Source organism: Loxodonta africana, chromosome Y, assembly GCF_030014295.1.
Source record: "Loxodonta africana isolate mLoxAfr1 chromosome Y, mLoxAfr1.hap2, whole genome shotgun sequence".
NCBI lineage: Eukaryota > Metazoa > Chordata > Mammalia > Proboscidea > Elephantidae > Loxodonta > Loxodonta africana.
This window is the reverse complement of record NC_087370.1, coordinates 26,680,579-26,707,908: the sequence shown is the minus strand read 5'-3', so window position 1 is coordinate 26,707,908 and position 27,330 is coordinate 26,680,579. Positions and strand designations below refer to the sequence as shown.

General features: G+C 51.0%; 1 protein-coding gene across 1 annotated transcript in view; it reads right to left on the bottom strand.

Annotated features, from left to right (window-relative positions):
- Nucleotides 1-27,330, bottom strand: part of LOC135229064 (serine/threonine-protein phosphatase 2A regulatory subunit B'' subunit beta-like) — a 56,019-nt gene that overhangs the window by 11,167 nt on the left and 17,522 nt on the right. The window contains exons 2-5 of the mRNA XM_064278854.1: nucleotides 22,542-22,727; nucleotides 3,013-3,116; nucleotides 1,322-1,424; nucleotides 495-569 (exon numbers count right to left, since the gene is read on the bottom strand). Of these exons, the coding sequence (XP_064134924.1) occupies nucleotides 495-569; nucleotides 1,322-1,424; nucleotides 3,013-3,116; nucleotides 22,542-22,727 (468 nt within the window). The remainder of the gene's footprint in view (nucleotides 1-494; nucleotides 570-1,321; nucleotides 1,425-3,012; nucleotides 3,117-22,541; nucleotides 22,728-27,330) is intronic.

Here is a 27,330-nt window from a genome sequence, read left to right as displayed (position 1 = left end):
AGGAGCCCTGAGTGACCAGCAGGGGAGCCACATGCCCTCACAGGGCACAGAAACCAGGACTAGGGGACAGAGCTGAGGACAGAGCCTACACACAGGGGCTGCAGAGGAGAACAGCCCTGCGGCCATAGGGGTCACATGGGGGAGAGACAGGGCCTTCCGAGGGGTCTTCTCAGCCTGAGCCCCTGGCTCGTTCTTCCTGCCGGGGACTCGGCTCCGCCTTGCTGGCGTCTGACTCTGATGAAGTCTGACTGCTCTGCACACTGACTGCAGGAGGGCCGGCACCCAGGCTCACCATGTCCTGTGCCCACACCCAGGGCATCTATCCACTCGACCTCACAGACCACAAGGTGGAGCTGCCCCCAACTCAGACTACAGGTGAGGAACACGGGGGACCTGGGGGCAGGACTTTGGCTACTGACATCAGGATTCAGCAGGGCCGGCTCTGGAAGGGGCTTTTGGGAGCACGCTGTGCATGACCAGGAGCAGATACTCACGGTGGTGATGTAGCGGGAATGGAACTCGGACGCCTCCTTCAGAAAGGACAGGCCGGGGTGCGTGTTCACAACGTCCTGCACACAGAAGGGGAGAGTGCTGAGGCATGTCTGCCCGTGTGCACAGGGGCGTGTGCACACCCCAACACAAACCACCTGAGAGGCTGTGCCGGAGGCGTTACTTCCTATAAAAGGACCTCAACCACATTACTTAGGGACCCCGACAGATTGAAGCCCGCAGGTGAGCTAAAACGACACCTACAATTTTACAGCCTCTCGCAGTAAAGGATAACTCGGCAAATGTAAAATTTTAACAACCAACATGTAAGTCCGTGTGAAATATCCTCATTTTGCAAAGAATTACCACCACACGCCCTTCAGGTCACTTGAACTTGCACTGCTCTGCTACTATGTTTAGCCGCCATCGACGATTCAGACTCACAGCGGCCCCGTGAGTTACAGAGGAGAACTGCTCCATACGGTTTTCTAGGCTGTGATCTTTTTTTTTTCAAATGATATTTGAGTGACGCCTGATGACGAGCTCTCTCTATCACTTTGCAGAGCACATATGCGTTTAGTGGCGCCCGGAGCACGAACCTATAGGTCTGACCTGCTCTGTGCAGGGCGAGGCCCATGGTGACCCTCTGCCCCCTTGACCCCACCTCCTCGTGTTGTGGATGCTGAAGGTGTGCAGGTGATGTTTACAGAAATGTGAGAAAGGCTGGAGATTAAACCATGTCCTCATACAAGCCATGTGGGCGGCCCTCCCCAGGGAAGGCACGGAGCTCCCCAGGGAAGGCAAGGGGTCCCCAGGGGCCCTTGAGTGTTACCTGGAGGAAGGGCACGAAGTCCTCCTGCACCAGGTAGTTGCTCCCAGGGCTCATGAGGAGGTGCACAAACTTGGCGGCGTCATCGTGACAGTTCTGGAGGACCCTGGAGGGGACAGAGGATGCCCACTGCTCTGACACGCGAACACAGGAGCAGCCCTCTGCAGAGGCGTGAGGGCAGGGACTGTCGACCGTGGGGCGCAGGGAGACAGCCTGGCGGAGTGGGACAGCATGTGGGGGCCCAGGTGTACCCACAAGCTGCCCATGGCCAAATCTCTGCTGTGACAGGGCAGAAGAACGTGCCTGAAGCAAAGCGGTCTCCAAGTGAGAGCATAGGCCCTGAAGGCCGCACGTCCAAGCTCCATGCATTCACACGACCAAGCTCCACATGCTCACTCGTCCACATGACCAAGCTCCACGTGCTCACATGCCCGTACCTCCGCAAGACTAAGGTCCACGTGCTCACACGCCCACATACCCATGCACCCACACGACCAGGCTCCACGTGCTCACATGCCCGTACCTCCATGCGACTAAGGTCCACGTGCTCACATGCCCGTACCTCCACGCGACTAAGGTCCACGTGCTCACATGCCCGTACCTCCATGCGACTAAGGTCCACATGCTCACACGCCCACATACCCATGCATCCACACGACCAAGCTCCACGTGCTCACACATTCACAAGCCCAAGCTCCATGTGCTCACACACCCACACGACCAAGCTCCACGTGCTCACATGCCCGTACCTCCATGTGACTAAGGTCCACATGCTCACACGCCCACACATCCACATGACCAAGTGTTGTCTGAGCGTCCACATCCCTCATGTCCACATATCCACACATCCACTTCGCCCTGTGTCCATGCTTCCATATGCCCATGTCCGAGTGTCCACATGTCCACACCCCTAATGTCCATGTGTCCACACATCTACTTGGCCCCGTGTCCATGCTTCCACATGCCCACACCTCCAAGCATCCACATGTCCACACGTGCGAGTGTTCACGTCTGAGCGTCCACACGTCCACACATCCCTTTGGCCCTGTGTCCACACTTCCATACACCCACATGTCCACACCCGTCGTGCCCACATGTCCACACATTCACTTGGCCCTGTGTGCACACTTCCATATGCCCAAACATCCAAACGTCCACGTCCACACCCCTCATGTCCATGTGTCCACACATCCCCTTGGCCCTGTGTCCACACTTCCATATGCCCACACATCCAAATGTCCACACCCCTCATGTCCACGTGTCCACACATCCCCTTGGCCCTGTGTCCACACTTCCATATGCCCACACATCCAAATGTCCACATGTCCACGTGTCCACACATCCCCTTGGCTTGTGCCCACACATCCAAATGTCCACATGTCCACACCCCTCATGTCCACGTGTCCACACATCCCCTTGGCCCTGTGTCCATGCTTCCATATGCCCACATGTTCAAGCGTCCACATGTCCACACCCCTCATGTCCACGTGTCCACTCATTCACTTGGCCCTGTGTCCACGCTTCCATATGCCCACATGTTCAAGCGTCCACATGTCCACACCCCTCATGTCCACGTGTCCACACATTCACTTGGCCCTGTGTCCACACTTCCATATGCCCACACGTCTGAGCATCTACACACAAGCCTCTGCATGTCTCCCCACGCCCCCCACCCTCCCAGGGGCAGGACTCACTTCCTCCACATGGCGATGAACTTGTGAACGGACACGGAGCCTGTGCGCTCTCCCCCGGCACCGTAGAACAGCGGCCCCTTCCAGTACAGCGGGCAGCCACAGGCCTGCGTTGGGGCAGAAGAGAACATTTGCGAACCCTGACTCCCTCACCAGCCTCACATTACGAGGCCTGAGCTCTGATGCTGAGGCTACAAAGGGACCGCCCTGCTGCTGCTGCAGAAAATCAGAACATAACTTTCCAAACCCACCAGCTGCAGCAATGGGTGTCAACTTGTTTCCTCAAAACGCAAGGTATGTTTTCATTCTCGCAAGCCAGGTCGTTTATTTCCGTCGTCAGACACTGCTATGAACAGAGAGCCATGGCACTGTGCCCAGAACAAATCCCCTAAGCACGGTTAAAATACCTTGGAAATCTGTACAGGAAGGCAACATGCAAACCCTCGAATGTGTGGAAATTAAGCAACATACTTCCACAAGACAACTCAGAAAATGCTTTAAATGCAAACACTGTCAAACCGTATTGAGTGCAGGTAAGCGATGACCACAGGTAAGTTTGTAGCTTTAAACACACGCACTAGAAACAAAGAAAGGTTGAAGATGAACAATGTCCCAAGCTTCTGTCTCAGAAAGAAAAGGAAAATAAAGAGCCCAAATGAACGAAAAAGAAAGCAAATCAGTAAAGAGTATCAATACAACCAAAGTCATTTCTTTGATAAGATTTTTAAAATAAATTGATGCCCCTTTAGCAAGACTCTTCAAGAACAAAAGAAAGAAAACACAGATGACCGACGTCAGGAATGAGAGGACATCACTACAGCTCCCGTCGACATTAAGCGCTGGACCTACCGAGGCTGCACTCTTCAAACCTTGAACTGAAATTATCCCCTGAAGTCACCTTTAAAATAAGTAACGGTTTAGCCCAAAGAGTAGATTGTCACCCTTCAGTACTGTGTCCCCAAAAAAATATAAAAATCTATATAAGACCAAAGGGTCAACAGATTATAAAACATGGAAGAGATGGCAGCAGGGAGATTAAATACAGGAAAGTGAAACAACTAGAACAGAAACAAGGAGAATCTTGACACGACGTGAAGAACATAACCAACGTCACTGAACATTTTCTTTAGAAACTGTGGAACGGGAGCCGGCTTTGCTGTGTGTATTTGCACCGGAAAAAAAAAAAAAGGGTAGTACGTGGATATTATGAATAACTTTATGCCAATAAATTTGACAATTTAGGTGAAATGGACAAATTACTTCATTAACACACCTAACCAAAACCAACACAGGAAGAGAAAATCTCGACAGTCCTATGTTTCTTCAGGAGATTGAACACATAATTAAAAACTTTTCTGCCAACAAAATGCCGGACCCAGGAGGGTTCACCAGTGAATTCTTCCAAGTGTTTACAGAAGAGATAATGTCGATGGTATGCGAGCCCGTCCAGAGAATAAAAAAGGAAGGAGCATTTCCCAACTCTGATGAGGTCAGCGTGACCCAGATTCTGAAACCTGCCAAGGACACAAGGAAGGAAAATTACAGGCCAATGTCCCTCATGAACACAGACTCAAAACCCTAAATAAAATACGTTATTAGCAAATTGAATTCGGCAATGTATATGTGTATGTACATTTTTGTTTGTAGGTATGTACATATGTACACACACACACACACACACACACACACACAGACGCTTGAATTAAGGTGTTGGAGAAGAATACTGAATATATCATAGACTACCAAAAGAATGAACAAATCTGCCTGGGGAGAAGTACAGCCAGAAGGCTCCTTAGAAGTGAGGAAGGTGAGACTTTGTTTCACGTACTTGGGACATGTTATCAGGCGGGACCAGTGCCTAGAGAAGGACACCATGCTTGGTAAAGTAGGGGGTAAGCAAAAAAGAGGAAGACCCTCAACAAGATGGAGTGACACAGTGGCTGCAACAATGGGCTCAAACATACCTACTATTGTGACGATGGTGCAGGACGGGGCAACGTTTCATTCTGTTAAATGTGGGTTTACCGTGAGTCGGAAGTGGCTTGGTGGCAGCTATGATGGTTAAGGTTGTGTGTCACATTGGCTGGGCCATGATTCTCAATGGTTCGGCAGTTATGTAATGATGTAGTTATCCTCCATTTTGTGATATAAGGTACTCACCTCCATGATGTATCTGATGTGATCAGCCAATCAGCTGTAAGGGCAATTTCCTCAGGAGTGTGGCCTGCATTCAATACATACAGACGTTCCGGAAAAGTTTGCTGGGTTTTGCTTGTTCTGGATCCTACATCCAGTTCCTCATTGTCTGACCTCTGGCTCCTGGAACTTAAGCCAGGTGCCTGCCATGTTGCCTGCTGATCTTGGGATTCACCAGCCTCTGCAGCCTGTGAGCCAGGCGAAGCCTCTGACCTGACGCCTGACCCATGGACTTGGGGCTTGCCAGCCTCTACAACCACATGAGCCATTTCCATGAGATAAATCTCTCTCTCTCTCTATTTACATCCTTCACTGGTTTTGCTTCTCTATAGAAGACTAGAAGACAGCGTAAGACAGCAACTAACAACTGTCTGTCTGTCTAGATATATAAATCACGATTAAAGAAAAAAAAAAAAAAGCCAGGAAACTAGGTACACCCGTACTGTAATAAAGGGTATCTACAGAAGACTCTCTGGGTAACGTCACACTTAATGGTGAAACACGAGAACGATTCCTCCCTGAGCTTGGAAATAAGAACAGGATGTCCTAACCAGGGCAACAAAGCAAGAGAGAGAAATAAAAGATAATGATTGAAAAAGAAGAGGCAAAACTGTCAATTTAAAATCATATGATTTGATATGCAAAAATCCAAAAGGTTTACAAAATTTAGAATTGCTAAGTGTAAAAACTTGGCAAGGTTGCTGGATCCAGGTTCAATAGCAAATACAAAAATCAGTTATATTTCAATATACTAGCAACAATCGATTGAAAAAAGAAATTTTAAAACGGACCATCTAAAATCAACCTATCAATAAATTTAATAAAAAGTGTACAAGATCTTTACAAAGAAAACATTGCTGGGAGAAATTACGAAAGACCCAAATAAATGGAGGAACACAGCATACTAACAGGTCTGAAGACTTGATGTTGTTAAAATGTCCATTGTTCCAAAAATGTTCTAAAGATTCATTGCAATCCCAATCAACACCCAGTTGGTTTTTTTTTTTTTTGTAGAAATTGACAAGCTGATTCTAAAACATGGAAATGCTTGGGGAAAAAAAAGAAGAAGAAGAAAATTGGAGGAATTGCATTTCAAGGCTTTCTTTATAAAGCTACAGTAATTAAGACAATGTAGTATCAGCACAAGGAAAAAGAAACAGAGCAATGGAGGAGAACAGAGTTTCAGGCCCTCACATAGCCAGTTAACTGATTCGGGCCAAAGGCACAATTGCAATCCAGTAGGAAAAGGAGAATCTTTTTAATAGAAGTACTGCGTCCGCGGACTTGCCACATTAAATAATAAATAAAAAAATCTTGATCCCTACCTCACATCGTACATAAAAATTAATGTGCAATAGATCACAGTCCTGAATGTGAAAGAGTAAACTTCCTGAAAAACAGAAAAGATCCGCATAACTTTGGAGTAGATAAAAATTCTTAAACAGGACTCAAGAATACTACCCTGAAAGAACAGACTGGTAAACTGAACTACTTTAACACTGAGACCTTCTGTTCAACCAAAGACATCGTTGGAGGAACAAAAAGACAAGCCATTGATTGGGAAAGGATATCTGCAATACATTATTTCTGACAAAAGACTCATATGCAGAATTTTAAATAACTCCTATAAATCGATTTTTAAAAAATGACCCAAACACCACAACTTAAAAGACAGGGCAACAGACTTGAATGGGCACTCCAAGAGAAAGAACATGCATGTGGCCAGAAAGCACATGAAAACGTGCTTGGCGCCAATTAAAAGCACGAGACACCAGCACAAACACCCTGTGAATGGCTAGAACTGAAAGGACTGGAAATACAAGCTCTGGTAACAGGGTCTGGAGGAACCGCAACTCTGGAGTGGTGTTGCTGGGATAGTAAAGTGGTCCAGCTACCCGGGAAAACAGGCAGTTCTACTAACGTAGTTAACATGTGCAAACCATCAGTTCTCTTCCTAGGAACTCACCAACAGAATCGAGTGCTTGTGCTCACAAAAGACACCAACAAGGATGTTCATAGTAGTTTTATCCATAATGCCCCCAAGACAAAAACAACCCAACTGTCCCTGAGGAGCAGGCTGGATGGATAAATCATGGTATAGTCAAAGAGTAGAATACAATGCAGCAATGAAAAGGAAGAGCCAATGGCTCCACGCACGTGTGGATGAATCTGATGGACACAATACTGAGCTGCGGAAGAAAGATAACAAAGAATGTGCGTGCTTGGTTCTGTTAACGCTAATCCCAGTAGCATTCACAACTCTGGCTACCCGGGGGGACTAATTGGGGTGCCAGAAATACTCGCTCTCTGGGTCTAGGGTGTATAAAGGTTCATCACTTAGGATTTGGGGGCAATGGTGCTGCTCTGAACCAGTGCTGGTGCTGTGTACATGACTCTATGCATTTGTCAACAACCAGAGATGTGTGTGAATTAAGGTTTGTATGCTCGTTTGTATATAAGCTACGTTGTTGTAGTCAGTAGGTGCCGTTGAGTCAGTTTCACCTCACAGGAACACCATGTGACACAGAACTGCCCCACAGAGTTTTCTAGGTGGTTAAGTGCCTGGCGGCTAACCCAAAGGTCGGTAGTTTGAACCCACCAGTGGCTTCCCAGGAGAAAGGTGTGGCAGTCTGCGTCCATAAAGATCAAGGCCTTGGAAACGCTATGGGGGAGTTCTGCTTTGTCCTATAGGGTCACTATGAGTTGGAATCGACTCCGTGGCAATGGGTTTGGTTATTCTGGTTCAATATTTATGGGAGCAGATGGCCAGGTCCCATGAAGCTGCTGGATAGGTTCAAACCGCCAACCTTTTGGTTAGCAGCCGATCACTTAACTGATACGCTACCAGAGCTCCTTCACGTAAACTACACCTCAATTAAAAAGTTAGGGGAACTGGATGCACACCTTGAATTCCAATTCTATTCAATCCTAAAAGGTGGCTGAAAGATTCAACAGGGTTTTTCTTTTTAAAGTTTTACTGTGGTATATCATCATAATATTTTCATTTAAAAATTAAACGAAGAAAATCAGCTTTGACCTAAATCATCTCTCACAATTTTTTAAAAAATCTTCTGAAGTGAATGGGAAATGAGTTAGCTCTAAAACATGAAAGATATAAAGCAGTTTTTACACAGAGTGCCATCATCTCCAACAACTCCCTCCCCTGCCCCTTTAGAGTCAACCCCCACAACTGACCGGCTCTCCATGCCTAGCTATGGTTGTGTCTTGTCCAGAATGTCGTATCAATGGAATCAGACCCTATGAAGCTCGTAGGTCTGGCTTCTCTTCACTCAGCACAATGCAAATGAGACTCGCCTACGTTATTCTGTGTGTCAATAGTTCGTTTCTTTTCACTCCTGAGTAGTATTTCATTGTGGATGCGTTGATGTCAGACAAAGCAGCTTTCAGAGCAAGAAATACTGCCGGGGACACAACGGATCATGTTATAGTGATAAAGGGGCAATTCATGGAGGGTACAGAGAAACCCTAAATGGGGCATGCTTTCTAACAGAGCCTCAACGTCCATGAAGCAGATACTGATAGAACTGCAAAGAGAAACAGAAATCCACAATTACGGCTGGTGTCTCAACACTGACAGAAGGAGCAGACAGAAAATCTGTAAAACTGCAAAGATTTGAAAACACTATCAAGCAAACTGATATTCAACACACTGCAAAGAATGTATCTCCTTTTCAAGCCCACACGGAGCACTTAAAACACAGACGTCCGCTCCTAAGACAAGTCTCAGCAACTTTTAAATAACTGAAATCAGGCAAAGTCTGTTCCCTGATCACAATGGAATTAAATTAGAAATCAGTAACAAAAAAAATGTCTGAAAAATCTGCGAGTTTTTAAAATTAAGCAACAAAATTCTAAATAACTCATTGGGCAAAGGAGAAGTAACATAGCAAATTAGAATCTGGATAGAACCAAAAGAAAATGAGGAAAGAAAGAACATACATCCATTTGTAGGATACAGGTTATGTAATGCTTAGAAGGAAATTTACAGCATTAAATGCGTACATTAGAAAAGAAGAAAGTTTTAAAGAGCAAAGCTGCCACATTAAGAAACTGGAAAAAGAGCAAATTAAATCTAAAGTAAGCAGAAGGAAGGAAATGATAAAGAAAAGATAAAAAATCAACATAACAGAAAATTGTAAGAGAAAATCACTAATACCAAATGCTGATTTTTGGGAGAGGAAAAAAGTAAAGAAAATTCAGCTTCTGGCAGACTAATGAAGAATAAAAGAGAGAAGACAGAAATGCTCATGTCAGAAATGAAATGAACTACTGGAGCTCACCGGAGAAAATGTACATAACTTGTATTTATTAAAGAAATTGTAGTTAGAAACCTCCCCACAAAGAAAACTTTAGTCCCAGTGGGTTCACTGGTGAATTCTACCAAAAACTTAAAAACAATGGCCCAAGAAAAGCGAATAGAAGGAACACTTCCCAGCCAGCTCCGAGAGGCCAGAACTACCCCGAGAGCAACCTGGAAACACTGCAGACCATTATCCTTCGTGAGCATAGACATAAACCTGTAACAAGAAGCCAGACGCAGAAGCCAACGCACCCTGACACCATTCGTGTGAAATTCTACAAGCGGCAAGACTTGGGAGACACAAAGCAGATCTGTGGGTGGCCAGGGCCAAGCAGTGGGGTTGATTACAAAGGGCACAGGGACGTTCACGGGTGATGAAATGTCCCACATCTTGATTACGGTGGTCGATATGCAGGTGAACCCTGTTGTATGTAAATCACATCCCAGTAAAACTGACCCAAAGCAGGGGAAGAAAAAAAGAATAAGTAGTTAACCCAAGAGGCTAGAAAAAGAAGGGCAGAATAAATAGAAAAAAAAAAAGAAAAACTACATGGAAGAAAATAATAAAAATGAGAGCAGAAATTTAGGAAAAGGATAAACAAAAAATTATAAAAATAATCAACAAGCTCAAAGATACTTATTAGAAAAAAGTAGTATGAGTTGATCTTGAGAATGGAAGAAAGAATAGCAGAAGTAAACAATAAAGCAAAAGGGTCCTATGTGGGGATAAACCATCGTGACTGTGTGCCGTCAAGTCAGTTCCGACTCACGGCAACCCACTGTGACAGGGCAGAGCTGCCTCATAGGGTTTTCTAGGCTGTAATCGTTACGGGAACAGATTATCAGGTCTTTCTCTCGTGGAGCTGCCAGCTTTTTGGGTAGCAGCTGAGCGCTTAACCATCATGTCACCAAGGCTCCCTGCAGATAAACCACAGACTTAAAAAAAAAAAAAAAATACAGAAGACAATGAAAAGCTTTAGAGTAGTAAACTGATAAATTATGCAAAAATTATTTCAGAAGAAATATAAATTACTGACATCGATGCAAGAAATAAAAAACCTGAGTTACACTTGGAAAATTAATGGTAAAAAAGAAAAACTCGTTCTCCTGTAGAAGAAAGCAGACCCAGTGGAGGAGGGGAGAGCTTACTGGCATTTAAGGAATAGAGAATCCCATGTCCTTCAAACTGTATCAGACAAAAAGCAAGGAGGGAAAACAATGAAAGAAATAAAAAAAAAAACTCATTTAGTTAACCGGCTCAAAGTGGACAAGAACAATTAGGTATACAGCAAGTGTATACCAACATCCTTACAACTACGATTCAAATTCCCCAGATAGTTTCTGCTTATGGCATTGCTGTCAAGTAGCTTCCGCCTCATAGCGACCCTACAGGACGGAGTAGAACTGCCCCATAGGGTTCCCAAGGCTTTAATTTTTACGGAAGCAGACTGCCACATCTTTCTCCTGCACAGCCACTGGGGAGCTCGAACCTTTAGGTTAGCAGCCGAGGAACCTTTAACTACTGTGCCATCAGGTCTCCTAAAATACTATTGGAACTAATAAATGAATTCAGCAACATTGCAGGATACGAGATCAACATACAAAAATCGTGTATTTCTATGCACTATTTTCCCGGTTGCCACGGCATCGACTCTGGCTCACGACGCACCCATGAGTGTCAGAACAGAACTGTGCACCACAGGGTTTTCAACGGCTGATTGACAACGAGCAACCCAAGAATAAAATTAAGAAAACGATTCCATTTACAACGGCATCGAAAGAAAAAAATACTCTGGAGTAAATTAAAACAAAAGAAATACACAACTTACAATTTGAAAACTAAGAAAAAACTCTCCCCCTAATGAGACAGCCTGCTCTCTCCCTCCACTCTCTCTTTTCATGTCCTTCTCGCCAGCTTCTAACCCCCTCCACCCTCTCATCTCCCCTCCAGGCAGGAGATGCCAAAATAGTCTCAAGTGTCCACCTGATCCAAGAAGCTCATTCCTCACCAGCATCCCTCTTCAACCCATTGTCCAGTCCAAGCCATGTCTGAAGAGTTGGCTTCAGGAATGGTTCCTGTCCTGGGCCAACAGAAGGTCTGGGGGCCATGACCACCGGGGTCCTTCTAGTCTCACTCAGACCATTAAGTCTGGTCTTATGAGAATTTGGGGTCTGCATCCCACTGCTCTCCTGCTCCCTCAGGGGTTCTCTGTTGTGTTCCCTGTCAGGGCAGTCATTGGTTCTACCTGGGCACCATCTAGTTCTTCTGGTCTCAGGCTGGTGTAGTCTCTGGTTTATGTGGCCCTTTCTGTCTCTTGGGCTCGTAATTACCTTGTGTTTTTGGTGTTCTTCAGTCTCCTTTGATCCAGGTGGGATGAGACCAGTTGATGCATCTTAGATGGCCGCTTGCTAGCGTTTAAGACCCCAGACGCCACTCTTCAAAGTGGGATGCAGAATGTTTTCTTAATAGATTTTATCATGCCAATTGAACTAAGAAAATTTTTTGAAAAAAATTAAAGATCTATGAGTCGGGATAGACTTCAATGGGTTTGGTTTTTTTGGCTTAAGTACGAGCAGTCCCCAAGTTACGGGTTACGAGTGTCTGACTTAGGGACAACGGGTCCTTGCCCTTTAATGCATGTAAATTCACCCTCACTCTGAAATGACTGAACCAAGTCCTACTCTTGCAAAAAATACTTCATCACAATGATCTTCACCTGCTGCTTTTAAATCACTGCATTAAAGTAACACTAAATTGGAATCACAGGCACCTGTTCTGATTACCCGTAAATTCGACTTAAAGACACAGTTAGGAATGGACACCGCCCGCAACCCGGGGACTGCTTGTAAATGCAAAGGTTTCCCACGTTCACGGATCAGAAGGCTGGGAATTGTTCAGATGACAGTAGTCCCGAAACTGATCTACAGATTCAATGCGATGCCTATCAGAATCCCAGCTGGCTTCTTTGTAGAAACCGATAAACTGATCTGAAAATCCATGTGGAATTGCAGGGGACCCCAAACAGCCAAAGCCATCTGCGTAAAGAAGAACAAAGTTGGAGGGCTCCCGCTTCTTGATTCTGAAACTCACTACAAAGTGAACTTAATGAAGACAGTGAGGTACTGGCATACGGCTAGACATGTACATCAGTGGAAGAGAATTCGGAATCCAAACTAAACCTTAGGTTTACGGCCAACTGATCTTCAACGATTGGTCTTCCAAGAATTCAACGTGGGGAGAAGAGTCTCTTCAACCAAGGGTGCTGGCACAACCGGATCTCTACCTGCAAAAGAGTGAACTTGGACCCCCTACCCTCACCTCATACGCAAAAATTAACTCAAAAGGGACCAAAGACCTAATGTAAGAGCTAAAACCACAAAACTTTTAGATGAAAACATGGTAAAATATTCATGACTTTGGATTAGGCAATGGCTTTTTAGGTATTATACCAAAAGCACAAGATTCCAAAGAGAAAACAAATTGGGTGTCATTAAAAGTGAAAGCTTTTGTGCATCAAACGACGCTATCACGAAGTAACAACACGGCCCAGGGAATAGGAAAGAGTATTTTCAAATCACATATCAGATATAAACTCATATCTAGCACATGTAAAGAACCCTCACAACTCAATAATAAAAAGACACATAACTCAATTAAAATGGGGGCAGAGGATCTGAACAGGCATTTCTCCAAGACATACAAATGGCCGACAATCACATGAAAAGACACAGCATCGTTAGTCAGGGAGATGCAAATCTAAACACCCCGATACCCTACTTCGTACCCACTGGGATGGCTACAGTAAAAAAAGACAGAAAATAACAAGTGTTCACTAGGATGTGGACAAATCGGAACCCTCACGCACTGCTGGCGGGAATGTAAAATGATGCAGCCGCTGCAGAAAACAGCCGAGTAGCTCCTCAAGCTACCTTATAACACAGCAACTGTGCTCCTAGGTATATACTCGAGAAAAACGAAAACTTATGTCCACACGGAGACTTGTCCACGAACATTCACAGCACCACTCTTCACAACAGTCAAAGGTGGAATCATTTCAAGTGTCCACCAGCAGACGATGAACAAACAAGATGTGTATTACTCAGTCATAAAAGGGAACGAAGTTCTGATACAACCATCAACGTCAGAACAGGCGAACCATCCACACCAGCCCAGGTGAACCATCCACACCAGCCCAGGTGAACCATCCACACCAGCACAGGTGAACCATCCACACCAGCACAGGTGAACCATCCACACCAGCACAGGTGAACCATCCACACCACCACGATGAACCATCCACAGCACCACGATGAACCATCCACAGCACCAGGATGAACCATCCACACCACCAGGATGAACCATCCACACCACCACGATGAACCATCCACACCACCACGATGAACCATCCACACCACCACGATGAACCATCCACACCACCACGGTGAACCATCCACACGACAACGATGAACCATCCACACCACCACGATGAACCATCCACACCACCACGATGAACCATCCACACCACCACGGTGAACCATCCACACCACCACGGTGAACCATCCACACGACAACGATGAACCACCCACACCAGCACAGGTGAACCATCCACACCACCATGATGAACCATCCACACCAGCACAGGTGAACCATCCACACCACCACCATGAACCATCCACACCACCACGATGAACCATCCACACCACCACGGTGAACCATCCACACGACAACGATGAACCACCCACACCAGCACAGGTGAACCATCCACACCACCATGATGAACCATCCACACCAGCACAGGTGAACCATCCACACCACCACGATGAACCATCCACACCACCACGATGAACCATCCACACCACCACGATGAACCATCCACACCACCACGATGACCCATCCACACCACCACGGTGAACCATCCACACGACAACGATGAACCACCCACACCAGCACAGGTGAACCATCCACACCACCATGATGAACCATCCACACCAGCACAGGTGAACCATCCACACCACCACGATGAACCATTCACACCACCAGGATAAACCATCCACACCACCACGATGAACCATCCACACCACCACGATGAACCATCCACACCACCATGATGAACCATCCACACCACCACGATGAACCATTCAGACCACCATGATGAACCATCCACACCAGCATAGATGAACCATCCACACCACCACGATGAACCATCCACACGACAACGATGAACCACCCACACCAGCACAGGTGAACCATCCACACCACCATGATGAACCATCCACACCAGCACAGGTGAACCATCCACACCACCACGATGAACCATCCACACCACCACGGTGAACCATCCACACCACCACGGTGAACCATCCACACCAGCACAGATGAACCATCCACACCACCATGATGAACCATCCACACCACCGCGATGAACCATCCACACCACCACGATGAACCATCCACACCAGCACAGATGAACCATCCACACCACCACGATGAACCATCCACACCACCACGATGAACCATCCACACCACCATGATGAACCATCCACACCAGCACAGATGAACCATCCACACCACCACAATGAACCATCCACACCACCGCGATGAACCATCCACACCACCACGGTGAACCATCCACACCACCACGATGAACCATTCACACCACCATGATGAACCATCCACACCAGCACAGATGAACCATCCACACCACCGCGATGAACCATCCACACCACTGCGATGAACCATCACGATGAACCATCCACACCACCGCGATGAACCATCCAGACCACCACGGTGAACCATCCACACCACCACGATGAACCATCCACACCACCACGGTGAACCATCCACACGACAACGATGAACCACCCACACCAGCACAGGTGAACCATCGACACCACCACGATGAACCATCCACACCACCACGATGAACCCTCCACACCAGCACAGGTGAACCATCCACACCACCATGATGAACCATTCACACCACCACGATGAACCATCCACACCACCATGATGAACCATTCACACCACCGCGATGAACCATCTACACCAGCACAGGTGAACCATCCACACCACCATGATGAACCATCCACACCAGCACAGGTGAACCATCCACACCACCATGATGAACCATTCACACCACCACGATGAACCATCCACACCAGCACAGGTGAACCATCCACACCACCATGATGAACCATCCACACCAGCACAGGTGAACCATCCACACCACCATGATGAACCATTCACACCACCACGATGAACCATCCACACCAGCACAGGTGAACCATCCACACCACCATGATGAACCATCCATACCACCACGATGAACCATCCACACCAGCACAGGTGAACCATCCACACCACCATGATGAACCATCCACACCAGCACAGGTGAACCATCCACACCACCATGATGAACCATCCACACCAGCACAGGTGAACCATCCACACCACCATGATGAACCATCCACACCAGCACAGGTAAACCATCCACACCACCATGATGAACCATCCACACCACCATGATGAACCATTCACACCACCACGATGAACCATTCACACCAGCAGAGGTGAACCATCCACACCACCACGATGAACCATCCACACCAGCACAGGTGAACCATCCACACCAGCACAGGTGAACCATCCACACCACCATGATGAACCATCCACACCAGCACAGGTGAACCATCCACACCACCACGATGAACCATTCACACCAGCACAGATGAACCATCCACACCACCACGATGAACCATCCACACCACCACGGTGAACCATCCACACCACCACGGTGAACCATCCACACCAGCACAGATGAACCATCCACACCACCGCGATGAACCATCCACACCACCGCGATGAACCATCCACACCACCACGATGAACCATCCACACCAGCACAGATGAACCATCCACACCACCACGATGAACCATCCACACCACCATGATGAACCATCCACACCACCATGATGAACCATCCACACCAGCACAGATGAACCATCCACACCACCACAATGAACCATCCACACCACCGCGATGAACCATCCACACCACCACGATGAACCATCACGATGAACCATCCACACCACCACGGTGAACCATCCACACCACCACGATGAACCATTCACACCACCATGATGAACCATCCACACCAGCACAGATGAACCATCCACACCACCACGATGAACCATCCACACCACTGCGATGAACCATCCACACCACCGCGATGAACCATCACGATGAACCATCCACACCACCGCGATGAACCATCCAGACCACCACGGTGAACCATCCACACCACCACGATGAACCATCCACACCACCACGGTGAACCATCCACACGACAACGATGAACCACCCACACCAGCACAGGTGAACCATCGACACCACCACGATGAACCATCCACACCACCACGATGAACCCTCCACACCAGCACAGGTGAACCATCCACACCACCATGATGAACCATTCACACCACCACGATGAACCATCCACACCACCATGATGAACCATTCACACCACCGCGATGAACCATCTACACCAGCACAGGTGAACCATCCACACCACCATGATGAACCATCCACACCAGCACAGGTGAACCATCCACACCACCATGATGAACCATTCACACCACCACGATGAACCATCCACACCAGCACAGGTGAACCATCCACACCACCATGATGAACCATCCACACCAGCACAGGTGAACCATCCACACCACCATGATGAACCATTCACACCACCACGATGAACCATCCACACCAGCACAGGTGAACCATCCACACCACCATGATGAACCATCCATACCACCACGATGAACCATCCACACCAGCACAGGTGAACCATCCACACCACCATGATGAACCATCCACACCAGCACAGGTGAACCATCCACACCACCATGATGAACCATCCACACCAGCACAGGTGAACCATCCACACCACCATGATGAACCATCCACACCAGCACAGGTAAACCATCCACACCACCTTGATGAACCATCCACACCACCATGATGAACCATTCACACCACCACGATGAACCATTCACACCAGCAGAGGTGAACCATCCACACCACCACGATGAACCATCCACACCAGCACAGGTGAACCATCCACACCAGCACAGGTGAACCATCCACACCACCATGATGAACCATCCACACCAGCACAGGTGAACCATCCACACCACCATGATGAACCATCCACACCAGCACAGGTGAACCATCCACACCACCATGATGAACCATTCACACCACCACGATGAACCATCCACACCAGCACAGGTGAACCATCCACACCACCACGATGAACCATTCACACCAGCACAGGTGAACCATCCACACCACCATGATGAACCATCCACACCAGCACAGGTGAACCATCCACACCACCATGATGAACCATCCACACCAGCACAGGTGAACCATCCACACCACCATGATGAACCATCCACACCACCATGATGAACCATTCACACCACCACGATGAACCATTCACACCAGCAGAGGTGAACCATCCACACCACCATGATGCACCATCCACACCAGCACGATGAACCATCCACATCACCACGATGAACCATCCACACCAGCACAGGTGAACCATCCACGTCAGCACAGGTTAACCATCCACATCAAATGACAGAATTGGATGATGAGATGTGATGTATGTAATATAAATGTAATCATCTTCCATGATGTGATCATCCTATCAGCTGGAAGGAGTTTCCTTGGGTGTTTGGCCCGCCTTCAGATTAAGGGTGTCCTGGCAGGGCTCAGCCACTCTCACTCCCTTCCTTTACCTCTCTCTGTCTCTCTCCACCCTACGGTCTACTCGTCTGAGCATCTGACCTTCAGATTTTAGGTTCATCAGGCCCTGGAACCCCGTGAGCCAGCAGGGGTCCCTAGCCGGCCACCTGACCCATGGATTTGAAATCTGCCAGCCCCACAGCTGTGTGAGCCGTTTCCTTGATGTAAATGTCTCTCTACGTGTTTATATATACACGTCTCACTGGTTTTGCATCTCTAGAGCTCAGCTAACATGAGAAGAGGACCCCTCCAGTAGCGGAAGGGTCAAAGTACAGTGTTATGGATTGAACTGTGTCCCCCAAAATGTGCGTTGTAAATCCTAACCTGTATACAGGCGGTCCCCAGGTTATTACCATTATGTACAACCCATAGTTACAAACCAACCTCCATAAAGCCTATTACGTTAAAAATTCGAGAAGCATACAATGGTTCGTGATAACAAACTACTTTGTAACGTGCATCAAAACATTATTACTGTATTATTATGTTAAAAATGTCTTACTGCATCTGAAAGTTTCTTTAATCTTTTTTATGCATAGAAAGGTACACTATATATTACATACTAACACAAACATTTGACTAACTGATGTTAGATTCGAACCCTACCTAACCATTCCAACTTACAAATTTGAATTAAAGACATATTTGGAAATGGAACTTATTTGTAATCCGGGGACTGCCTGTACCTATGGTTAGAAGCCCCGGTGGTACGGTGGCCAAAGTGCTCCGCTGCCAACTGAACCCACCAGCCACTCCGTGGGAGGAAGATGCGGCAGTTGGCTTCCTTGAAGATTATAACCTTGAAGGTGGTATGGATTGAATCGTGTCCCCCATAAATATGTGCTGTAAATTCTAACCCCTATGCCTGTGGTTATAATCCCATTTGGGAATGGGTTGTTTCTGTCTTGTTAACAAGGCAGGATTAGTGTAGGGAGTGCCTTGAGTCCATCTCTTTTGAGATATAAAAGAGATTAAACAAGCAAGCAGGAAGCACAGGTGGGGGAAGAGAGATGCCAAGCCACGTGAAGATCACCCAGGAACAGAAGATCAAAAAGACGAGAACCTTTCCCCAGAACCGACAGAGAGAGAAAGCCTTCCCCTAGAGCCGGCACTCTGAATTCGGGCTTGTACCCTCTTTAACTGTGAGAAAATAAATGTTTGTTAAAACCATCCACTTGGGGTATTTGTCATAGCAGCACTAGATAAGGAAGAGAGAAACCCTACGGCGCAGTTCTACTTTGTCCTGTAGGGTTGCTACGGAGGGCATAAGACATCATACTTCAGTTACAATCCCCATTTCTCTGTTACGCTAATGAGGCAGTATTAGCATAGGTGTGTCTCAAGTCAATCGCTTTTGAGATATAGAAGCAGAGAAGGGGAAGGTAGATGCCAGGTGGAGATCACTAAGGCACCAAGGAACAGAAGCTAAAAACAGACAAGGACCTTCCCCCAGTGTCAGCAGAGAGAAAACCTTCCCTAAAGCCAGCGCCCTGAATTCGGACTTCTAGCCCCTTGAACTGAGAAAACAAGTTTTGGTTTGTTAAAGCCACCACTCACGGCGCTCCTGTTACAGAGGCGCTAGCTAGCTCAGACAGGAACAAGCCTTCTCCTCTCATGGGAGCGCACTCTCAAGACACTGGCCGTCACCAGCAACTGGGACGGGCAAACTCAAACCTCGACAGGTGCCGGCGCCCAGTTCCCAGCCAACAGGCACTCAAGCACCGGATGGGGGGGCTAGGACACAGGCACTCTCACACACTGTGGGGCACGCACACTAGTGGACACTGTGGAGGACCCCTGGCCAGCTACTCGAGGTGAGGGCGAGGTGCTCTCTGACCCAGTGACTTTTCTTGCTGGGTTACACACCAGGGAAGCCTGGCACTGAGCATAGATGACAGGTCCCTCACCAGGACACCCAGGGGTAAGTAAATCGTGGTCCATCCCCACAACAGACGCCATACAGAAACCAGAGTGCGTGTGCAGAACCTGTGCACCGACATGGATAAATCCTGAGATGGAGCACTGAACGGGAAAACGAAAACTGCGAAATGGCACGTGAACAGGACGACAGCTAGCTGGTGTTTAGGGCATACATGACGTGTTACTATCTACCGAAGGCGGGCCTGAGCTCGTTGCTCTCGAGTGCGACGGTGTGTCCACAGGACAGAGATCGGGGGATTACAGAACAGGGCATGCATACGCCCATCAAGGGCCATTCTTGTTGGCCTCAGAGAGGGGACCCTGCACATGAGGGGACAGGGCCAGGAAGGTGCTACCTGCTGTCACGCCTGGGTGACCAGCCACAGACCGTGGTGCTCAGGCTTGATGGTAAGACTGAATACAAAGTCTCTGCGTGTGTCTTGGGTTCTCAGAAACTCCGTGTCTCTCAGGTTCTTAGGAACTCCCTGTGTGTTTCGGGGTCTCAGGAACTCCCTGCGCGTGTCTCGGGTTCTCAAGGACTCCCTGTGTGTGTCTCGGGGTCTCAGGCACAACCTGCGTGTCTCGGGGTCTCATGAACTCCCTGTATGTCTCAGATTCTCAGCAACTCCCTGTGTGTCTCGGGGTCTCAGGAACTCCCTGCGTGTGTCTCGGGTTCTCAGGAACTCCCTGAGTGTGTCTCGGGTTCTCAGGCACAACCTGCGTGTCTCGGGGTCTCATGAACTCCCTGTATGTCTCAGATTCTCAGCAACTCCCTGTGTGTCTCGGGGTCTCAGGAACTCCCTGCGTGTGTCTCGGGGTCTCAGGAACTCCCTGCATGTGTCTCGGGGTCTCAGGAACTCCCAGTGCATCTCAGATTCTCAGGAACTCCCTGCGTGTGTCTCGGGGTCTCAGGAACTCCCTGTGTGTTTTGGCTTCTCAGGAACTCCCCGTGTCTCAGGGTCTCAGGAATTCCCTGTGTGTTATGGGGTCTCAGGAACTCCCTGCGTGTCTCAGGGTCTCGGGAACTCCCTGCGTGTGTCTCAGGGTCTCAGGAACTCCATGCGCGTGTCTCAAGGTCTCAGGAACTCCCTGTGTGTCTCGGGGTCTCAGGAACTCCCTGTGTATCTCGGGTTCTCAAGGACTCCCTGTGTGTGTCTCGGGGTCTCATGAACTCCCTGTGTGTTTCAGATTCTCAGGAACTCCCTGTGTGTCCTGGGGTCTCAGGAACTCCCTGTGTGTCTCGGGTTCTCAAGGACCCCCTGTGTGTGTCTCGGGGTCTCAGGAACTCCCTGCGTGTGTCTCGGGTTCTCATGAACTCCCTGTGTGTCTCAGATTCTCAGGAACTCCCTGTGTGTTTTGGGGTCTCAGGAACTCCATGCATGTGCCTCAAGGCCTCAAACTCCCTGTGTGTCTCAGATTCTCAGGAACTCCCAGCGTGTGTCTTGGGGTCTCAGGAACTCCCTGCATGTGTCTTGGGTTCTCAAGGACTCCCTGTGTGTGTCTCGGGGTCTCAGGAACTCCCTGCGTGTGTCTCGGGTTTTCATGAACTCCCTGTGTGTCTCAGATTCTCAGGAACTCCCTGTGTGTTTCGGGGTCTCAGGAACTCCATGCGTGTGCCTCAAGGCCTCAAACTCCCTGTGTGTCTCAGATTCTCAGGAACTCCCAGCGTGTGTCTTGGGGTCTCAGGAACTCCCTGTGTGTTTTGGCTTCTCAGGAACTCCCTGTGTCTCAGCGTCTCAGGAACTCCCTGTGTGTCATGGGGTCTCAGGAACTCCCTGTGTGTCTCAGGGTCTCGGGAACTCCCTGCGTGCGTCTCAGGGTCACATGAACTCCCTGTGTGTCATGGGGTCTCGGGAACTCCCTGCGTGTGTCTCGGGGTCTCAGGGACTCTCTATGTGTGTCTCGGGGTCTCAGGAACTCCCTGTGTGTCATGGGGTCTCTGGAACTCCCTGCGTGTCTCAGGGTCTCGGGAACTCCCTGCGTGTGTCCTGGGGTCTCGGGAACTCCCTGCGTGTGTCCTGGGGTCTCGGGAACTCCCTGTGTGTCTCGGCGTCTCAGGAACTCCCTGTGTTTCTCGGGGTCTCATGAACCGTGTCAGGAAAATTGAGTCCACGCCTCTCGCGTGCTTGTCATGTGCCCGAGCAGCCTAGCAGACGTGCCCATGCGCACCATGGCCTACCTTGGTCCCCCAGCCCACGTCCTCCAGGGTGACCCGCTTGTACTCCAGGAGTGCGCTTCAGGTGTGTAGCACACGTACCCACACGCACCGTGGCCTACCTTAGCCACCCGGCCCATGTCCTCCAGGGTGGCCCGCTCATGTGGAAACTGGGTGAAAGCTGTCTCTATCCGGGCGATGACAGCGTCAACATGGACGGTTCCCTGTGGACGTCCTTTCGGGAAGTAAAAGGCTGGAATGCTTCGGCTGGAGGCTGGGGGCAGAGGCTCCTCCTTCTTGGTCTGGACCTGAGAAACAGAACAGCAGCCCTCGTCACGGTCTGGGGACGTGCTTCAGTACCTTCTCAACACAAACACGCAACAAACACAAACAGACCTCGTCAAGGAGTAAACGCGCCAAGTTCTCTGACCTAAATTTGGACAGAACACTCAGACAATCCCTCTATATCACACACAGTACAGACACCTAAACACGGCAATGAAGGCGCCGGAACGTGTTCAGTAGCGTGGTGCTCCGTGTGGCCACTATGTCAGGTGGCTGATTTTGGACATGTCATTAGGGAGGACCAATCGCTGGAAAAAGACGTTGTGGTTAGTAAAGTGGAGGGTCAGTGAAAACGAGAGAGACCCTCCACACGAGGGATTGACACGGCGGCCACCACCATGGACTGTAACATACCAATGATCATGAAAGTGGCTTAGGACCAGGCAACACTCCTGTTGTACATGAGGCCCCCGTGAGTCAGAGCCAACTCAACGGCAGCTAATGACAACGCGATCACTAAAAGAAGAATCCCGCATGCACCGTGAACTGCCAGAAGAACCAACGGAGCAGACTTAGAAGAAATAGAACCAGAAGACCCCTAGAAGCAAGAATGGGGAGACTTCGGCTCACTGACTTTGGACACCGCATCAGGAAAGACCAGTGGCTAGAAAAGGACGTCATAGTTAGTAAACTGGAGGGTCAGTGAAAACAAGAGACCCTCCACGGCGAACCCACACAGTGTCCACAACAGGGGACTCGAACGTACCAGGGATCGTGAACATGGTACAGGACCAGACAGCGTTTCCTCCTGTCAGACACAAGGTCGCCGTGAGTCTGCGCTGACTCGATGGCACCTAACGACAGTAGAAACGCTGTACTCTAAACTAGGAGACGAAAAATTAAGAGGAATGAGAAAAAAAAAAATGTGGCAACACAGGATAGGAAAAAAAAATAAGATGGTAAAAATAAGTCAAGATGGATTAACAGTCATAGTAAATATTACCAGACTACATGTGCCAGTTAAAAGACAAAAATCAGACTGGAAAAAAGATAACTGTATTTATTTAGAAGATATATACACAGAACACAAGGACACAGAGAGGCCGGGGATTTTAAAAAGGAAAGAAGAGGATACGTCAAGCAGACGGTAACCAAGAGGACGCTGGTGTGGCTCTCTCATCAACAGACAAGGCAGACGCAGGGGGATGTACTTTACTGGCGATAACGGGGTCACTTCATGAGGACGAAAGGGACAACCACAAGGAAGACATAGCCAGTCAACCCACTGCCATGGAGTAACCCTGACTCAGTGACCCCGTGTGTGTCCGAGTAGAACTGTGCTCCGCAGGGCTTTCAGTGGCTGGTTTTTCAGGAGATCTGCCAGGCCTTTCTTCCGAGGCACCTGTGGGTGGCCTCGACCCTCCAGCCTTTCAGTACCAGCCGAGCACGTTCACCGTGTGCACCACCCGGAGACTCCAAGGAAGACAGAAGGGTCCTGACTTCATCTGAAGCTTGTGCACAGAGCAAACGCTGTGTCTCTCTCTCTCACACACACACACCCAGCAGGGAAGGGGGCAGCCCGCTCCCCAGCAACCAGCCCCCCGGTGGCCCAAACAACCAAAAACAAAGCCAGCCCTGCGGACACAGGAGCTTTACACGTGTGATCCCGGGACAGAAATAGACACGCCTGCAGCACAGCTGCACACCACACATTCTTTTCAACACGCGCAGCGGAGCGCGGACACATCCCAGCAGAAACCAGCCCCACAGATCCTGCGGGCAGCTCCCCTGACCCCGTGGTGATCAGGTTAGAGATCAGTGATAAACAAATAACAGCATTCTCCAGGAGGCCCCCGCCAGTCAGTGTGAGCACACAGGGCTGTGCTGGGTCCCAGGTCCCACGGGGAGGGGGTGTCCCATCTGCGGAGGGGGCTGCCTGGGCCACAGGGACGGGACTGCGGGTGTGCAGACACGACGATGGGGCTGCGGGGACACCAGCAAGCATCGCACGGTGTGGAGGCTGGGCTGCAGGGTGCACCAGGCACCCGGACGGGAGGGTGAGAGGGTTCCCTGGGGTGCTGACTGCACCCCTCAGCTCCTTTAGGAGAGGCAGCAAAGCGCAGGTGCTCACGGGGAGCGGGAGGAGCAGGCGGGGCTCAGGCCACCGGCACCAGTCCTGGGCCTCTCCAGAGGCCAGCAGGGGAAGACCCCTGCCCCCACGGACCCCTGCCGCCAGCAGGACAAAGGTCTGAGAGACAACTCCTGCCCCCGCAGACCCCTGCCCCCTGCAGACCCCTGCCCCACAGACCCCTGCTGCCAGCAGGATAAAGGTCTGAGAGATGACCCCTGCCCCGCAGGCCCCTGCCGCCCGCAGGACAAAGGTCTGAGAGATGACCCCTGCCCCGCAGGCCCCTGCCGCCCGCAGGACAAAGGTGTGAGAGAGACCCCTGCCCCCGCAAACCCCTGCCCCGCAGACCCCTGCCGCCAGCAGGATAAAGGTCTGAGAGATGACCCCTGCCCCGCAGGCCCCTGCCGCCCGCAGGACAAAGGTCTGAGAGATGACCCCTGTCCCGCAGGCCCCTGCCGCCCGCAGGACAAAGGTGTGAGAGAGACCCCTGCCCCCGTAGACCCCTGCCCCGCATGGCTCCACGCTCATGGGAATGTGGGAGTCCTGGGCATCCCAGGCAGGGTGGGACGGGCAGACACACGGATGGGGCTGGGGCCACACGGAGAGGAGATGGAGACACAAGGACCGAGGCGGAGCCACAGGGACGGAGATGGGACCACAGGGACGTGGGCGGGGCCACATGACACGGAGTCACAGGGATGGAGGCGGGGCCACACGGACAGGGGCGGGGCCAGACGCACAGAAGTGAGGACACAAGGACCAAGGCGGAGCCACAGGGATGGAGATGGGGCCACGCAGACGGAGGCGGAGCCACAGGGAAGGGGTGGGGCCACACAGACGGGGGTGGGGACAGAGGCGGGGCCACACGGAGGGGCGGGGACAGAGGCGGGGCCACACGGACGGGGGCAGGGACAGGGGCGGGGCCACGCGGAGGGAGGTCAGGCTTAGGACCTGCACTCTGCCCCACATCCACCAGAGGCGGGGCCACACGGAGGGGGGCGGGGACAGAGGCGGGGCCACACGAACGGGGCAGGGACAGGGGCGGGGCCACGCGGAGGGAGGTCAGGCTTAGGACCTGCACTCTGCCCCACATCCACCAAAGGCGGGGCCACACGGACGGGGGCGGGGCCACACGGACGGGGGCAGGGACAGGGGCGGGGCCACACGGAGGGAGGTCAGGCTTAGGACCTGCACTCTGCCCCACATCCACCAGAGGCGGGGCCACACGGAGGGGGGCGGGGACAGAGGCGGGGCCACACGAACGGGGGCAGGGACAGGGGCGGGGCCACGCGGAGGGGCAGGGACAGAGGCGGGGCCACACGGAGGGGCGGGGACAGAGGCGGGGCCACACGGACGGGGGCAGGGACAGGGGCGGGGCCACGCGGAGGGAGGTCAGGCTTAGGACCTGCACTCTGCCCCACATCCACCAGAGGCGGGGCCACACGGAGGGGGGCGGGGACAGAGGCGGGGCCACACGAACGGGGCAGGGACAGGGGCGGGGCCACGCGGAGGGAGGTCAGGCTTAGGACCTGCACTCTGCCCCACATCCACCAAAGGCGGGGCCACACGGACGGGGGCGGGGCCACACGGACGGGGGCAGGGACAGGGGCGGGGCCACACGGAGGGAGGTCAGGCTTAGGACCTGCACTCTGCCCCACATCCACCAAAGGCGGGGCCACACGGACGGGGGTGGGGCCACACGGACGGGGGCAGGGACAGGGGCGGGGCCACACGGACGGGGAAGGGACAGGGGCGGGGCCACACGGAGGGAGGTCAGGCTTAGGACCTGCACTCTGCCCCACATCCACCAGAGGTGGGGCCACACGGACGGGGCGGGGCCACACGGACGGGGGCAGGGACAGGGGCGGGGCCACACGGAGGGAGGTCAGGCTTAGGACCTGCACTCTGCCCCACATCCACCAGAGGCGGGGCCACACGGACGGGGCGGGGCCACACGGACGGGGGCAGGGACAGGGGCGGGGCCACGCGGAGGGAGGTCAGGCTTAGGACCTGCACTCTGCCCCACGTCCACCAGAGGCGGGGCCACACGGACGGGGGCGGGGCCACACGGACGGGGGTGGGGCCACACGGAGGGAGGTCAGGCTTAGGACCTGCACTCTGCCCCACGTCCACCAGAGGCGGGGCCACACGGACGGGGCGGGGCCACACGGACGGGGGCAGGGACAGGGGCGGGGCCACACGGAGGGAGGTCAGGCTCAGGACCTGCACTCTGCCCCACGTCCACCAGAGGCGGGGCCACACGGACGGGGCGGGGACAGAGGCGGGGCAACACGGACAGGGCAGGGACAGGGGCGGGGCCACGCGGAGGGAGGTCAGGCTTAGGACCTGCACTCTGCCCCACATCCACCAAAGGCGGGGCCACACGGACGGGGCGGGGCCACACGGACGGGGGCAGGGACAGGGGCGGGGCCACAAGGAGGGAGGTCAGGCTTAGGACCTGCACTCTGCCCCACGTCCACCAGAGGCGGGGCCACACG